Source organism: Myotis davidii, unplaced genomic scaffold (genome assembly GCF_000327345.1).
Source record: "Myotis davidii unplaced genomic scaffold, ASM32734v1 scaffold215, whole genome shotgun sequence".
In the NCBI taxonomy this organism is placed as follows: domain Eukaryota; kingdom Metazoa; phylum Chordata; class Mammalia; order Chiroptera; family Vespertilionidae; genus Myotis; species Myotis davidii.
The window spans coordinates 156,325-173,852 of NW_006286975.1; the positions used below are offsets into that span (position 1 = coordinate 156,325).

The following is a 17,528-nucleotide window of genomic DNA, read 5'->3' on the forward strand; positions in this document are numbered from 1 at the left end:
TATCAAGGTATTGCAATGTTTATGTTCAAGTAACCTCTATTTTGCTTAATCATGACCCCAAAGCCATTCACGTAACTTTTATTACAGTATATTATTATAATTGTTCTATTTTATTATTAATGTTGTTAATCTCTTACTGTGTCTAATTTATAAGTTCAACTTTGTTCATTGGCAAGCATATAGAAAAAAACAGTATATTTAGAATTCAGTACTCTCTGCAGTTTCAGGTATCCACCGGGGGTCTCAGAATGTATTACCCACAGATAACAGGGGACTACTGTATCCAGTTACAGAATCCCCATTTTCAAAAGCATACTGTCCAGCTTCCCTCCCATAGTCACCTGGCTTTGGTTCTCTAAGAGGGGGCCAGCCTTGTAGACTCTCATAGTAGGTAACTAAGTGCCTTTACCTGATGAACCAGAGGCAGCAAAAGCAGACTTGGGATTGGGGCGGGGGGCAAATTGCACTCTCTTCTCCTGCCTGAGGCAAATGATACCACTTTCCCACTGAGCCTCAGAGCTGTTCTCTACTCAGGACAACTGATTTGCTATCTCTGATATAAAGATGGGAAGTAAGTAGCAAAACAACCATACCTGGTCTCAAATTTTCTTATCTCTTATTCCACCCCTCTCCCATCCACATCACAATCCTTAGGTAGAAAAGGGGAGATGCGGGACAGGAAGCCATGCTGTACAATAGAGTCAGGAGTCTTAAGAGCTGGAAGACAATCCAGAAAAGTATTTGGAACATACTTTTCTCTTTAGGAATATAGGGTTTTAATCCTTCACAGGCTCAGAGGGAATGCATTAGAGCCAAGTTTTCCAGTCTCTGGGTAGTGTCAAGCTTTACCACAAAGTTTCCTAGTTCTGATATTTGAGATTTTAACTCACCACCAAGCCTTAAACCCTCACAAAAGCCCTCTGCCTCTAGTTCTGACATTGCCAGACCTTCAAATCCTGGAGGTCCTTGCAGTCCAGGGAGACCGGGATCACCAAGAGCCCCAGGTGGGCCAGGGAGCCCACTCAGGCCATCTTTGCCAGGGATGCCAGGTAAACCTTTGGAGCCTACAAAGAGAGAAGGCCCACAGCGGGTTACTCAATATGGAGGGTCTGGAAGAGGGGACTCATATGTCATGCCCAGGACTCACCAGGAGAGAGTGCGCTGTCCATCAGGTTGGCGCTCACATTGAGCTCAGGGCTCAACTTCCCGGGCTAGTCCTTAGTTCATGTTGGGGCATCTAGGCGCTGGGACTGCACTCTAAACTTAGCCCTTCTGAGCTGCTTTGCCTCTATTTCCTCATTCCTTCCTCTTATACTCCCAACAATGCTGGGAAGAATGCAGGGCCGCTGCTGGCATCCCATGCCAGAAATGAGGACATTGAGGCCCAGAGAGACTGCTATACTTACTCCAGTCAAGGGGAAAACCGGGATTAGAAGTCGGGTTTCCTGTCCCCCAGCCCTGGACTTTCATGCCCCTGCAGACTCCCTCTCTCAGCAGCATGTTAGTAAGGGTCAAGCTGTCTGGAGTAGCTGTTAGGCTCTGCCCACACAGCCTCTAAAACCAAGTACAACTGCTGGTTCTGCTGGTCTTTCCTCCTGGCAAGAAGTTTGGCAACTCTTTGATGAGCAGAGGAAATGCTTGAGGAAGGTGCCCCCTTGGAGCTGGGCTTTCCAGCCAATTTGTTCAGCCTCTCAGCTAAGACTGTCTCAGCTACCAGAGAAGTCATCTTTCTCTTGAACTGTCCTTACCTTGTAGGCCTATAGGGCCTTGAACTCCAGGATCCCCCGTGAGACCAGGGATGCCATCCATGCCCGGGAGACCCATGGGTCCAGGAGGAGCCTGGATGGCTTCTGCAATTGGTGTTTGGCCTGGAGCACCTTGGGGGCCGGAAAAGCCTATGGGCAGGTGGGAGGAATGGAAATGTCAGGTGAAGGCTGAGGAGACAGCCTTCCTTCTGCCTCAAAATCACCAGCTTTCTGCCCTTCCTCTTTGTCCCCACAATCTCTACTGAATGCCACCAGAATGGCTCTCACGCACTTCACATAATGTCCTATTTACCCATAGACCTTCCCAGCAGATTGGTAGCTCCTTGATGACACGGGCTAAATTGCATTTATCTTGCCTTCTCAGGGCTCAGCACAGGGCCTGGTACATGTTGTAAATATGGTAGTCTGAGGCTTGGCTTGGGACTGGGGTAGTTAGTTCACTTACTCACTGGTCAGAACACAGTGCCAAGGAGGCTGAGGGGATGCCTCTAATTCCCAAAGTTCAGTTGGCATCACAGCCTAGGGCCCCAAATGCAGGCAGCTAGCTTACTATTAAAGCCAAACAAGCCAATTTGCTTACTAATTCATTGAACAAGTATTTCTTGAGTGCCTACTGAGTAAATCAGGGAATAGAGTGGTGAATAAGACAGATGTTTATGGAGGTTATGGTCTGGTGACAAAGATGAAAATTATATAACCTGACAAATACCATTAATCTTGCTGCAAATGGTGAGAAGTGCTACAAAGGAAATGAACAGTGCAGTGACAATGGGAGGGAGGAAGGGATCTATGAAGTAGAGAACCTGCTTTAGAAAGAGTGATGTGTCATCTAATAAGCATTGACACTTAAACTGAGACCATTGAAGCATTAGAAAGAGCTGTGTTGGGGGACAAAAGTATTACAGGAAGTAGAAGTAGCATGTACAAAGGCCAGGTGTTTTTGGATAACTGAGAGGCTAGTGTGGCCAGAGCACAGTGAGCTGCAAAGGGAAAGGGCTGACGATGAGAATAAGGAAGGAGGCATCACATAAGGCTTTGTGGTCATAGCTAATTTATTTATATGCTATAGAAATCAGTGGATGATTTGTTTTTATAAGATCTCTCACCACTGTTTGGAGAAATGATCACTAGTGGAGGTGCACAGTGGAAATAGGGGAACCAATGAACAGGTCACTGCAGTGATTCATGTGGGAAATGTTGATGGCTTGGACCTGGGTGGTAGGGGTGGAGGTGATAAGAGGTGAGTGGATGCAAGGCATATTTAGGTGACACAATCTTTGGGGCTTGCTATGTGTATGAGTGACAGAGGTGGTGGTAAAGGATGGGAAGGAGGTTCTTCATTTCTGGATTGAGCAAATGGGTGGGTGGTAATGTGAATAAAAACCCAATACCCACTAATGTAGAATGAGGAGACCAGTGGCAGGATCTATGGTGGCAAAGCAGCAGTGACTTTCAGTCCTGGCAGCTGATAGAGGCAAAAATATTGCCAACCTGCCCACTGGAGGAGCTTGATCCAGCTGTTTCAAGCATCCAGGCTTTCTTGGCGTGGTGTGTAGTGACTCCTGAAGGAATAATACCCCAGACCCCTCCCTCCAGCTTATGATCAGCCTAGCACATACTCTCAACTCACCTCTTCGGCCTGCCTTCCCCTTCATTCCGGGAAATCCTGGGTCTCCAGGTGGCCCAACCTTGCCTGGCATCCCCATGAAGCCAGGCTCACCTCTCATGCCTGGCAAAGTCCAAAGGAAAGCAAGTCAGAGCCTGGCATGATGGTGCTGGTTGCGGGGAGTAGAGACTAGGCAGAGATGAGGGTGGGAAGAGCATTATCAGCTGGCTTCTCTTTACAGGGCTAATGGAAGGAGCCACGTCTGACTGTAGGGTGGGAAAGGGCCCAACAACCAGCCAAGCAAGCAATCATACCTTTCTGTCCTAGCTCTCCAGGGAGGCCAGAGAAACCTGGAATTCCTTCGTCTCCTTTTGGCCCTTTAGGACCAGGAATTCCAGGGAAGCCAGGGTCTCCAGGGTCACCTTGATTTGAAGATGGCCCCGGGAGACCTGGGGGGCCTGGGAGGCCTGGGCGGCCTAAAAATGAGACGGGAAGAGGGATAAGTAAGGGAAGGTGAGCAGGAAGTGACCACTGCTGAAAACCTTGGAACTGATAGGAAGTCAAAGCCTATCCCCAGGGCAGAGAATGTTCTCTGGCGTCTGTGGGGTCCCAGTGCCCAGACCTTCCCAAACCCTTTTAGCAAAAAGTAGCCTGTTGCAGTCCTTGATCTTCCTGCTAAGGGAGGGAAGTGAGGCTGAGCAGGCCCATGCATGTCCAGCCATAGAGATAGGGCTGAATTGTATATGGGACCACCCCAAACTCCAGACAAAAGGTGATGGCCAGCCCTCTTTTGGGCTTCCTGTCTTTACCTCGTTCTCCATCTAGGCCTGGTCGCCCAGGGTCTCCAGGATGTCCTGCTATGACTGATGGCAAGGAGGGGCCTGGGGCACCAGGGGGACCAGCAGGGCCTTGGGGACCTGGGAAACCTGCAAAGAACAAATAAAAGGAGCTGCATGGACTTTGTGTGCCCAGGAGAGGGCCAGGCCCTCTCAGAGAAAATGGATATTTACATAGAAATTGGGAGACCTTAGGTAGTTGCCAGATGAACAGATGCCAGCAGAGGGCTCTTCTCCCTTCATTTTACTTTGGCAGTCAGCAGATGAAGTAGCTGACAGCGCTCAGAGACTCCCCTCTCCCCTCCCAGCAAGTGCTGCATTTAATTGGGATAGAGCTTTGGAAATTTCTAGCTCCCTAACCTCACTAGTAATGGAAATATTTTAGATTTCCCCCAAATCAGGGAATAAAATGCATGACTGCAGCACATAGAATTGATGTTTCCCAAAGTGTTTTTAAATCTACTCTTTCTGTAGCACATTTCATTAAGTTAGTTATGTGTGATGTTGTTCAGAAAAGCTTATAGATGGAGGCACAGTCCCCAGCCAGTCAGAATAGACACCTGCTGGGTCAGAATGGAGGCGCCCGGCGCTGTGCTTCCTGATGTCTTCTATAGCTAACTTCTAGAGCTTCTAGGCAAATGGAAAAACACTTTTATAGGTAATTCATATTAACTGAATGCTTGCTTAATTGAGCTTAGAGAACAAATTTCTCTACTAAATCCCTTTTCCTTTTTTGGCCAAAGAGAATAGTTATTTATTAGAGTAAATACAGAATACCTGTTTGCTAAATTTTAATACTGCATTACAAGTTTTCTGTTTGTGGAATGATCTCTATTATAATATGTTCAAAATGAAAAAGTTTAACTGATGACAGATTTATTTAATATGAACACATTGAATATTTAGATGGTACTCTTGATGGAAAAACACATCAAAGTCATACATACAAATGTCGAAGTTCACATACTTTTAGCATGAAGAAATGTGCTTATTACTTTGGTGTATTCTAGAAGATATTCAAATGAAGAGAAGTAGATTTAAACTGATTGATAAGCTATCCTTGTGGTTGAGATTATTTTTTGTTTATGACAAGAAAATTCAAAAATATTAGTTGCATTTTAGTTTTTGACAAGCTGACTATATTTATTAATGCTGAATTTCTCATATTTAGGTAAGGAATAGTAAAAGTACACCCATAAAAACTTGTAAAGAAATATCGCAGGCTGGTTAATTCAGGTGTTTTCAATAAGTTCATTAATTAATTGAATGCTGAGGAAATATAGAGAAAGAAAAATAAATTTCAAGAAAAGTCTCCAATTATTATAGGTCTGAAAAAGAAACAAAATAAAAATACAAAGAACAACTAGTTTCATAGCCACATGGTACTACTTTTAATATTGTCAACTGTTTCTTGATAAACCTTTGAAGTTATTTTCATTTTCACAAAAGTGAACATCTGAAAAGGAAGAAATATTGTTTTTTTCCTGAAAAAATTGCTGAAATTGTGCAAAACCAGTAAATGAGACAAAATATATAGTAGACTAAGTGTGGGCAGCACACTGATTATAAAAATTCCCATTTCAGTTTTTGAAGCCACCTCCTCTTTTTACCTGTTTCTTTATTTTATAATTATATCAATTTACCATTAAATCTGAAATAAAATACTATTGACCTCAAGGAGTAGAAAAAACAACCACTTAAATGAGCATATGAAAACACAAGATGGCATATTTTTCCCAAGTCGTTCCAGTGTCAGAGCATTAAAAAACCCTAAATATACAAATTCAACTTCTAAATATTTAGTACAAATATAAAAATAAATGATGTAATTTTGTTATTTATATTATTATAGGGTCCAGGGTTGCTTTAACAAGTTTCCTTAGGGGTAAACCCTCATTTTACATGGATTTCTATGATCAGATCAGAGATAATTTCCTATGGATGAGGGAATTATAATATTTGCTTTTAAAACAAATTGTTTTAAGTAGATATTGAGAAAAGCAGAAGAAAATTTACAAATAATATGTAAAAAATAATCCAGATACAATGAACATCTGTTCCAATCCCCCAATTATTTAAGAAAAAGAAGATAGCATTACTTTTCCTTCAAAGATCCCACCAACTTCCCTCCCAATCAGAGGCACCCACTCCTGAATTTTGTGTTCATTGTTCCTTTTTCATCACTGTTTGACCATTCTTATTTGTACCCTAAACAATATTTTGGTTGGTTTTGCTTGGTTATGAACATTTAGCAAAGGAATTATACCAAATGCTTTCCTCTGGTACTTGCTCCCCCCCACCCCAACATTATGTTCCCGAAATGTATCCATCTTGTCATGTGCTGTTTGCTGTATTTGTAATTGTGATTATATTGCCTCAGATAGCTAAAGGAAATTAATAATTAATGACCAGGCATTCATAATCCAGATTTGAAAACTGAAAAGACAATACCCCTGTGCTTCTATTCAGGTTTCCACTTCTCTATCTCCTGGGAAAGAAGCCAGACGATTTCCTTATAGGCTCAGACCATGTTTGAGCCCTCATTTTGGAGAACCTGCTGGCTTTTAGAAAAGAACAGGTTGGTCTCTAGACCCGTGGTCAGCAAACTGTGGCTCACGAGCCACATGTGGCTCTTTGGCCCCTTGAGTGTGGCTCTTCCTAAGTCTTAGGAGTACCCTAATTAAGTTAATAACAATGTACCTACCTATATAGTTTAAGTTTAAAAAATGTGGCTCTCAAAAGAAATTTCAATAATTGTACTGTTGATATTTCGCTCTGTTGACTAATGAGTTTGCTGACCACTGGTCTAGACCAAAGGAAAGAATAAATAGGAACAGCAAATGCACCAATATAAAATACAACAGGAAATGAATTAATGTATGAATGAATATAGATCCTGGAAAACATACGCACATTATACAAACATGCACATAAATAAGTAAAATATGGGACCTCAGATCCCAGAACTATGAAGAACAGAACATTTTGCAAATATTTCCCCCCCAGTTAACATGTAATGATATAATGGCCAACATTTCTTGAGCAACTACTATGTGCCTGACGCTGTGCTAAGAGCTTTTGTATACATTGCCTTACTCCTCATTGATTCCTCATCAAACCTCTGATGTAGATTCTCTTATTATGTTCATTTTAGAGACAAGGAAAACTGGGGGTCCATTTGGAACCAAGGGGCAAGTAAGTTCCTTGTTCAAGTTCATATAGCTAGTAAGAGGTAGAGCTGGAATTTTAATTCATCGGTGTGACATCAGAGCCCATACTCTTAGCCATTTCTGTTTTCTACTGAGTGGGATATATATGGGTCTTCAGAACATTCCTAAGGAGAGTACAATAATTAAAATTCACTCTCACTATTTAAGAGGTGAGGAAAGGGAGGCTCAGAATGGAACTTCAGACAGTGTGTGAGTCAGGGGCTGAGATTAGGGCAAAATCTGCTTTTTAGTAAACCCAACATATCCTAATTGTGTGCCTGATGTGTGCTTGTCATAGGGAGACATTTATCCTCTTAGTCTTGGACTCCTTCCAGCAGCCACACTGTCTTCCTAGGGCCCTGGGATTGCCATCCACACTGGACACTGAGGAATTTCTGGCAAACCACTAAGTGGACAACTCTGTCCCTCAGGACCATTAAATCCAGGCCCTGGGCCAAGTGTGCAAGAGAGGCCCTTAGTTTAAATAAGGGAGGGTATCTGGAGACTAGAGAGCACTCTATCAACTCCTTCCTCAAACCACTTCCAGGAAAGCCCTAGGCATGCCTACCTTCTTTTCCTTAGCAGTCTGTTCCACTGGGTTCTGAGATTCACAGAGATGTGAAGACATGCACAGCTCAACCCCGTGAGCTGCATAGCCCTGACAAGCCCCAACCCTAGCTCCCCAACCAGGCCTTAGCTTCTACAAGGCCTGATTTGGGGTCACTTACCTTGGCCACCTTTTTGTCCTTTCATGCCTGGCTTGCCTGAGGCTCCAGTGTCAATTCCTGGAGAACCTTTTTCTCCTTTGGGACCAGGCAAGCCAGCTGGACCTGGCACACCAGTTATACTAGGTCCTAGGAGGAGAGGAGAACAGAACTCAGTGTGTGTGTGTGTGTGTGTGTGTGTGTGTGTATGTGTGTGTGTGTGTGCGTGTGTGTGTATGAGGCCCTCATGCATAGCTCAATTATTAGGGGCCTGTCTGAAATAAGAGGAAGGAGAGCTCATTCAAGTAGAGGGACAAACCTTATCCTCTTTCCTTCACATATCAAGGTAGTCCAAATTGGGGACTAGCAAAAAGATCTAGGAGTCCAAGCATATGGGATACATCACAGTTAAGAACTCATGGCCAGCCCCTATCAGGCTTCTATTAGAGCTGATGCTCTCTTTCTTGCCCTTGAAGGTCTTCCGTACCTGGAGTTCCATGAGTACCCTTGGTTCCTGGAAGCCCATTTAGTCCATGTAAACCAAGAATTCCAGGATAACCTAAGGGGAAAGAATATCAGAAATGGCTTTAGCAACTCTAAGTCATTAAGGGCCAGCAAAAGGTCTTGTCCCCATGGGCATTACAAAGTCCTCATTTAAAAAAAATTGTGAGAAGGAAAGAGACAGAAAGATGGATGAGAGAGAAACATTGATTGGCTGCCTCCTGTACACCTCCTTCTGGGGGGTCAAGCCTGCAACCCTGGCATGTGGCCTGACCAGAAATCAAACCTGCGACCTCCTGGTGCATGGGACAACACTTAACCAACTCAGCCACACCAGCCAGGTTGCAAAGTCCTCATTTTAAAGGTCATGTTCTTTCTTGAGGCATTACTTAATGACCTAAGTGAGACTAGACTGCTCTTAATCTGTACACTCCACCCTAAGTTTTCCTGACTCTTATTAAACACCTGTATAGCTTTAAGAACAGGATGATAATTAGGTTTCTTAAAGAAAAATTCTGAGTAGCAATGCCAATACCTTGAATTGCCAACTCCCAGAGACTCACTGGCCAATCTCTAAGTCAGGGAAGGACTTTTATATGCCATGGCATTGACCTTCCCTGATAATTCTTCTCTCCATGAATTCTATGTTCTTATGTTCTCATTTATACTTGTCCTTTTTTTCCCTCTTCATCTTCCTTTCCTATTATCCCTCACGTGGCTCAGGAAATGGCTCTCCTGAACATGGCTTAACCTGAGCTAGTGTCTCCTAATAAAAAGTAGTTGCTGTCCTTTTTTGAGGGAAAGACCCCTTATTCCACTGGCTTCTCCAAAATACACATACCTTTAGTTCCTATTAGGCCAGGTGGTCCCAGGGGCCCAGGTGAACCTGGGTGTCCTGGAGAACCTGGAAGCCCTGGGTCTCCTTTTATGGCTGCAATCCCAGGTATCCCTAAAAGTGAAACCAAGGCAGAAGTTCAGAATGGGTCATGCCTTGAAGGTAATCCTATGTTTTTCATAATAAAGTTGTCATGTGGCATGGTACCTGGGGAGCCAGGAAGGCCAACATCTCCAGGAATACCAACTTTCCCATCTTCACCTTTAATTCCAGGAACACCCAAGTCACCAACTAGCCCAGATTTTCCTTTTATACCTACAAATCAAGAAAAACACTGAGTGATCAGGTCAAATTTTGGGCAGTGCATTCCTCCTTTACAGAGGGAGAGTAGGAAGTTGAAGCCACTTGAACGGTCAAGGTTGCTAGATCCAAAGAAGGAACTCTGAAAAGGATCATAGCAGCTGTTTTCACATTTGAAAAGTGCTGCCCAATTGAAAAGTAAGTAAACTTGTTCTGAATGCCCCCAGAAGTAAGATCAATGGATGGAAATGTTTGAGAAGCAGTTTAGATAACTATAAACTAAAGGGGTGGATACCATTATTCCACAGATCTTATCCCATATAAGGCTACAAATCTTGAAAAAAGAGTAGGCTGGTTTGCTTGGGGAAAACTGTGTGCTGCCTGTGAGTGGACACATGACAGGTAGGAATTTTTCTGCGCTGGATAGAAGTTGTAGAACTTGGGGTTGACCTCTAAAATTCCTTTGAATCCTCAGTTTTTAGGAGTCTGTGAGACAAGTGAGACAAAAGTACAGAAACCTTACCTTTCAAGCCGGGTTCCCCAGGTTCTCCCTTAGGTCCTGGGCTACCAGGAAGTCCAAGTGTCTGGCCTTGATCTCCTAGGGATATCAAAACATTGTTCAAATGTTCAGGAGAAGCTACAGCTCATTTTGCCAAAAGGAGAACTTTTTAGGGAAAAAAATCTTTCCAGATTCAGTATAGCCAGAAGAGCTCCTTAACAAAATTACCCATTGGTTAAAAGTGACCAATCATCAACAAAGGGCTGAAGTGCTACCAGGCTATTGGCATGAAATGATGCTACAGACAGCATATCTCCATTGGAAAAATAGATCACCCAGTTTGGGCAGAGAAGATAATGGAAAGGGCCCTAAAACATCACCAAAATGGAACAGTGATGACAGAAAGAATGGGAATTTTTCCTGCTCGGTGAATTGGGTTAAGTAGGGGAAGAGACACTTTGGAGCCTAGGTTCCCCTCTGCTGCTGAGTTTGGAAGGCAGGAGGGTTGAATGTACTGTTTGTCACATGTCTTTGAGGAACAAAGACTGCAAAGGGGGGTTGGCCAAAGGGAGAATGTAAATCAACTCACTTTCTCCTAAACACAGAATCTTACCCCGCCCCCAACCAGGAGAGCCCTAGGCCTATTAGAAATTCACCTTGATCTGGAATAAAAACACATTAAAAGAGAAAGTACTCCTTACCTTTTGAACCTGGGAGGCCAGATGCTCCTGGGAGCCCAGGAGCTCCGCTGAGACCCTGCAAACCCTTCAAAGCAATATGGGGATCATCATTTCTGCCCATAACTCAGGGTCTTCCATTCTTACACCCCCTCCCCTCCCTGAGCCACTGCCAGAGGTGTCTATCATGTACTCTGTGGCAGTAGTGGACTGGTAGAAGAGGGGTGTGACATCCTGCAGAGGGGAAGATGATGAGCAATCGATGGAAGTGCATCCTTGGGGTATTTTTTTAGGGGAGGGATTTGATCTGTGATTAATCCTGGTCTTGTCATTCATAACTTCCTAATGCCTATTAAAGTTGGAATCTTGGCAATTCAAGGTGTTCCAGCAAGTCTCTTAGAAAATACAGAACGTGACAGCCAGGCCAGGCACTAGGTGTGCTATGCAGACAGTTGGCTACCACTGCCCATGACAAATCTCTGGAGTCATTATGCACAAGAAAAAGTATTGCTTCACTATGCGAGGCTAGCCATCTGAAACAGGTTCAGAAGGGGACACAATGTCTTTCTGTCACCAGGTAACAGACTGTATGTGTGCAGGTTCATAGGAAAAACTGCTTCATTAGCTAATGTCCAACACAATCTCTGAATCTGGGAAGTGGTCATGTCAGCTGCCACCAATACAATTCTTCTCCTGGTATCTGGCATAGTCTTGATTCATTTTGAGATGTACCCAGTAAAGACATGTGCTACCTAGTGCCTTGGGTGGAGTCTGAGTTCTGTACTGGTTCACTGTAGTCACCAAACTACTGCTTAGGACATCCCCTCCATTTGCCTGGCTTTTTCCTGCACATTACATGTCTACTAATTCTAGCTTTCACTTACGCTCTGACTCCTTCCAGAATGCTTTCCACTTTGATTTCATCCCTCCTAGTGTGTGAGTAGTCGGGACCACCTAGTTGAGAACTATTTGTTTCGAAATTGCTTCAGGTGTGTGTGTGTGTGTGTGTGTGTGTGTGTGTGTGTGTTCTCTATACCAGATGGACTGACACTTTTAAAGGACAAGGACTTTGCCTGCATGGAGCATGGGTGTTCTGTGATTCAGTTCATTTAGTCCCTTCAATAACACTCTTATTATTGCTACTATTTATTTAAAGTCTGCCATGTGCCAGATGCAATGCTAAGTGCTTTACGTGTACCATCTCACTTGATCATCATTTCTGTCTGCAGGAGGTATGATTATTACCATTTTTTACAGATGAGAAAAGTGAGGCTTGGGCAAGTTAAGCAATATGCAAAAAATCACAAAGCTAATGAATGATAGAACTAAGATTTAAACCCAAGTCTCATTGTTAAGCCTACTCTACCACTCTGCCTTTTAAGACCCAAAGAAATTGGATTTGGTTATTTGCCAGTTGTTGTCTCTTGTGGAGGCAACAAAGACCTTTCTGAAATCAAAACATCATGAAGTCTGTACCAAATTCTTATGATGTGCCAAACTCAATGGATGAGGGCAGTGAGGTACAGACAAAAAAGCACGTGAGGAAGTTCTTGTTCTCAAGTCCCAACAATCTCACATAAAATCAGACCCCCACAGGACCAATAAGTAATGAGAAGGATAGTGTGCCAGCATGGTAGAAGCCCAGGGACTTCTGGAGGAGTGGGCACCTGGGATGGGGCCTGAAGGATGGGCAGGTATGAGGCAATTGCAGAGGAGGAAGTCGGCCATATGGGGGTAATAGCATGAACAAAGGCCCAAGGGAGGGGGTGTTCAGGAAAGGATGGAAATACCTATGAGACTCAAAGAGAAGGCTTTGTCTAGGGTGACCTGGGAAAGGGGTCAGGATCAAATGGTAGGCAAAACGGAAATATCCTCTTGCTATAGAGGGACTTTCCTGGTGGGGAGACAAAAATCTGTACACACATACACTTTCTCCTGGCATTATGGCCGGGCAATCCCCGCAGTCCTGTGGATCCAGGGGAGCCTGGTCTCCCAATAAGTCCTTTGATGGTATTGGGGAATCCAGGAGCTCCAGGAAAGCCTGGTGGCCCATGGAGACCAGCCTTTCCTTTCTCACCTGGGAAAGAAGCAAATGGCTTGGAATGAGACTCTGGGCAAGAGAAAGCTGCTCCCCAAGGTGCAGGTGCCCTGGGTTGCAGACAGACAAAGTACAGCTTGGGGACAGTTAGCATGGAGGTAGAGGTGGGGGTGGGGTGGTGTCTTCAGCCTTATGAAGCACCAGTAAGGTCCAGCTCTGCTCCAGTACTGGGAAAGCTGTTCAGTGCCCATTCCCTACCATCTTCCAGGCTCCTCCAGGGCTACAACAATCTGTGGTTCAAAAACTCAGTTAAACATTGACAGTGAAAACTGGCAGTCTCAAAGTCCAGGTGCCCCTCTGTCTCAAGGGAAGGTATCCTCTTAGAATCCCCTGCCACCACCCACACTGATACTCTGGGGGTCTTGTAGTGCAGGGCCTTTTCTCAGGAAGGGATTTGAGTTTGGTTCTAAAACCTTCTTGGGGCATTTCTCCTGCCCAATCCCTGCCCCAGCACCTCTGGGTCCAGAAAATCCATCCAATCCAGCTGAGCCCTGAGAGCCTTTGTCTCCTTTGAATTGAAGGTTCAGCATTGGAGGTCTTAGACTGGGAATTCCAACTGGCCCTGGATCGCCTCTGTCTCCTGCAGGGATGGAGATCATGAGATCCTCATGAGAGGAAGTTGAGACATGGGGTTAGGCATGAGCTGACCTTTCATATCAGCTCTCCCCCCCGCCCCACCACCACACCCAGGCACCCTTTCTGGGCTCTTCCAGCTTCTTTTGTGCCCCTGTTTTCCCAACTTTGCATTTATGTGCATGCTCTATCCTTCAATAAGCCCAAACTCCACAACTTTAGGCTGTACTCAAAACCATTCTCTGTTGAGCATCTGGGAATGTATGACAAGGCCTCTAACATGCAGTGGTAACAGAAGAAATTAGGTCTTTTAGTTTAAAAAGATTTCATTCAGAAGCCTTAAATCTTATTATCTAACACAGGATTGGTAAAAGCTACACGGATGACAAAGTTGACAAACAAAATGTACCTTGGGAAGCATGAATGGCAATTCCAGAATTCAATTCCCCAGCTCACCTTTTTCACCAGGGCTACCAGCCCTTCCAGATGGTCCCATTTTTCCAGCCAAACCAGGAATTCCCTTTAATCCATTTGCACCAAAAATACCGGGGAGACCTGGCATCCCTGGAAAACCTATCAGTCCAACAGACCCCTTCTCACCTGTTAAGAAACAAAAACTTCTATTATTATCCCTGTTTTACATACAAGGAAATGGAATCTCAGAGAGATTAACTTACCTAAAGTCACACAGCTAGGAAGTTGCAGAAAAGAGATTCAAACCCAGGTTTCTTTAACTTCAAAGCCCTAACTCTTAGTCATTACACATTATACAATTTCCCTGTACAGGGACATGACACTAAGCAACAAAATGGAAAGACGAGGTGGACACTTGTTTTATGATTTGTCAAAATAAAGCTCATGTGTGGCACATACACAAAAAAGCCCAGGGCCAGGAGGCAGGGAGATTAGCTCTAGTCTGGCACTGTTTACTAACCAGTTGTGTGACATTAGACCACTCACTTCCCCCTGTATGAAATGGAAAGGCCTCTCACCCAACCTCTGGTGTCTAGCAGGATATGAGAACAGAAAATGAAAACTATCAGGCTTTGTGGTAAGGGTGAACCTACCACAGATGAGTAAGCAATGAGTAAACCCAATGTAGCTATGACTGTCTTGGGCTTTGCTGACTGTGCTATTCAGGTCAGTGTTCCACCCAGCAGGCAGTGAGTGTGACTCTTAGCACTAGCCTTGTCCAACTATCTTGTTACTAAAAGCCCTGTCCACCTCCCTCGTCTTCCCCCTTTCCTAGGCAGAGGGGAAGGGCAACCTGGGCAGCATAGATGCTCCTTTGTGGCACTGACGAGTGCCTTTCTGATCACTTCACTTACCCTTTGGACCTGGCAAGCCTGGCAATCCAGTGTCCCCTGGCAACCCTGAGTTCCCCAGGAAGCCAATTAACCCTGGGGATCCAGGAAGGCCTTTCAGCCCAGGCAGGCCTCTCTTTCCAGTTGATGCAGGGGGACCTGTTTCACCTTTTGGACCTTTCTTTCCAGGATGTCCTGAATCACACAGGAGAGAACACAGGACAGCTGTGAAGTAAGACTCTGTTCAGATCTGGATCATTGCCTATTCTCATGGCTTCTGATTGTTTTTAGTAAATGGCCCTTTACCAATGGCTTATGTAGGTTGCTAACAGGCAGAGGTCTTAGTTGGCCGAAGCATTAGCACCTACCACCCAGAGTGTCACACCAATGGCTATTAGTTCCAGGATGGCACTGTAGCTGGCAGGGCACACAGACCCCTTTTGACTATAACTTCTTCACCCTTTATGAATGAAGTTTAAACTTTAGACTCTGAATGGAGCTCTCTAAAGCCAGGGTGGCAAATGGACTCTAATTTCCTGGAACTTCCTGTCTGAACCACTCCACAATGGCTGTTTCCTGAGCCAATTGGTGAAGTAGAGGTTAAAGCTGAGCCATTGTTTTAGCTTCCCAGGGAGCCACGGATCCAGAGATGCCCTTTTAATCCCTCATGCAAGCAGTTAAATCAACCAGTTACTTGGCATTAAGGTTGAAAGACCTCCTAGTGCCAAGTACTGTAGAAATCCCCAAGGCCCATTTGGTCTCCTAGGTATTCTGAGACTTCTTTCACCATGCATTATGTTGGCCAATGGGATTAACCTCCTGAGCCTCTGCCAAAGTGGAATGTTCAGGTACAAAGCAAGGAAATTAAAAAACCAAAGGATTAAATCAGTGTGGACAGAGGTATTTGGACCTCTAAGGACCTAAATGAATGGCTGACTTGGCTTTCTATGGATTGAAAAGCATCAAGTCGCTGAAAGCCCCAAGATTCTAATGAATGGCTGTGAAGCAGATTCCACAACAAGAGAAGGAAATTCAATGGAGTCCAATCCCACAGCATAAGTTCAGGGACCCCTGGCTTTGCCAGGTTATAATGTATACTAAGATAATTCCTTGAATGCAAAGCAAAGTCAGTGGGGATGAGCTTAAGTGTCATTTTCTCACCTGGACAGCCTATGTGAAGACACCAGAAACCAGAAGTAAAAGGGGATAAAAAGCATATTAGTGGTGCTGTAATTCAACTTCATTCACTTGGCCAGGAGTAAGGAGAGATGATATAGTCACTGAGGCAGGGTGTGGAGGGTGGTGCAAGAAGAAGACAAGCTGCAAACACTAGGCTGGAAACAGCGGTATCAGGTCCTACTGCCCAGTGAAAGACACTGTGGCCATGGACTTCAGAGACATTCTCCCCTGAGAGGGAGGCCACCATGCAGTCACACTCTGCTTGACTTCTCCCTCAACCCAATGAATTCCTAGGACCCCAGTAAAGGCAATGGACATGGCTAGATACCCCTCCACAGCAAGGGTGGCTTCTCTAAGGGAAGGCAGGAGGGAGGCTGAAGCATGATTAGGGGGTGGGAGGTCATGGGAGAGGGCCAGGGTGGGATTTGTGGCAATATTTTGGAACCTAAACTGCAGAAATCTGTTCTGCTTGGCATTTGAGGGCAACTTGAGATTTGAAACTTGAGAGGTTAGAAAAGTGGTCTCCTTCTCAACTCTGTCCATGTCACACTGCTGCTATTGACCATCAGTGAACCAGGGCCCAGGGCCTAGCTTGTCTGGCAAGCTGGGTTTTCATCTCCAAAGGACCTACCTGAAGTGCCTGGAAAGCCTGGTGCTCCTGGTAGCCCAGGTTTGCCCTTGACGCTGGGTAAACCAACAGTCCCTGGGATACCTGGTTGTCCCACGTGGCCTGGTGTTCCAGGGCTGCCCTGCTCACCTTTGGGACCTAGCAATCCTGACTTTCCAGGCAAACCTAATGAAAGGAAGGGATAGATGAGCATAACCTGTTTCAATGATGGCAGGGCCACATTACCAAACCAACTGCCAGTGGAAAAGCTGGTCCCAGATGTATCCCAGGTGCCACTGTAGTCTCAATTCCAGCATTGTTGCTATTCCCAGCAGTTAATAAGAGGCTTTTCAAGAGACCTGACTATTTATTATGGTTACTTCTGGAATTACTAAGACAGGAGAATAAATTCAGTCAATTTAATAAAAAATATTCCCCAAAGAGAGGGACAGAATAAAGTGACTTTTTATTTTAATCCCCTTATTAACCCATCGCCCCAGATTCATGCAAATGTTCATGCAAGTATACTGGTTACAGAAAGGCTTTCTGATAATTGTTAAATAAGTGAGGCAATAAGAGTCACCCTTGGGTCCTGGAAGGCCAGAGTCTCCAGGAAATCCTCTGTCCCCTGGCAATCCCTGTAGGCCTTGCTCCCCCGGAGCACCAATTTCAGCACCAAAGATGTCACCAGGGACTCCCTTTGAACCTGGTAAACCTGGATTGCCAACTTTGCCAGGCAAGCCATCTTTTCCAGGGAGCCCAGGAAACCCAGGCAAGCCCTTATCCCCACGAGGTCCAGTAAATCCTAAATGTAAAGAGGCAAAAATAAAAGGC

At 44.8% G+C, this 17,528-nt stretch overlaps 1 protein-coding gene across 1 annotated transcript in view; it reads right to left on the minus strand.

Annotated features, from left to right (window-relative positions):
• The window catches only part of COL4A6 (collagen type IV alpha 6), a 111,866-nt gene that overhangs the window by 5,455 nt on the left and 88,883 nt on the right, over positions 1 to 17,528 (minus strand). Inside the window, exons 25-41 of the mRNA XM_015560721.1 lie at positions 17,278 to 17,499; positions 16,719 to 16,880; positions 14,933 to 15,103; positions 14,061 to 14,204; positions 13,486 to 13,611; positions 12,853 to 13,010; positions 10,958 to 11,021; positions 10,281 to 10,355; positions 9,665 to 9,772; positions 9,464 to 9,571; positions 8,609 to 8,680; positions 8,146 to 8,271; positions 4,182 to 4,298; positions 3,687 to 3,848; positions 3,397 to 3,495; positions 1,749 to 1,895; positions 948 to 1,064 (exon numbers count right to left, since the gene is read on the minus strand). Of these exons, the coding sequence (XP_015416207.1) occupies positions 948 to 1,064; positions 1,749 to 1,895; positions 3,397 to 3,495; positions 3,687 to 3,848; positions 4,182 to 4,298; positions 8,146 to 8,271; positions 8,609 to 8,680; positions 9,464 to 9,571; positions 9,665 to 9,772; positions 10,281 to 10,355; positions 10,958 to 11,021; positions 12,853 to 13,010; positions 13,486 to 13,611; positions 14,061 to 14,204; positions 14,933 to 15,103; positions 16,719 to 16,880; positions 17,278 to 17,499 (2,178 nt within the window). The remainder of the gene's footprint in view (positions 1 to 947; positions 1,065 to 1,748; positions 1,896 to 3,396; positions 3,496 to 3,686; positions 3,849 to 4,181; positions 4,299 to 8,145; positions 8,272 to 8,608; positions 8,681 to 9,463; positions 9,572 to 9,664; positions 9,773 to 10,280; positions 10,356 to 10,957; positions 11,022 to 12,852; positions 13,011 to 13,485; positions 13,612 to 14,060; positions 14,205 to 14,932; positions 15,104 to 16,718; positions 16,881 to 17,277; positions 17,500 to 17,528) is intronic.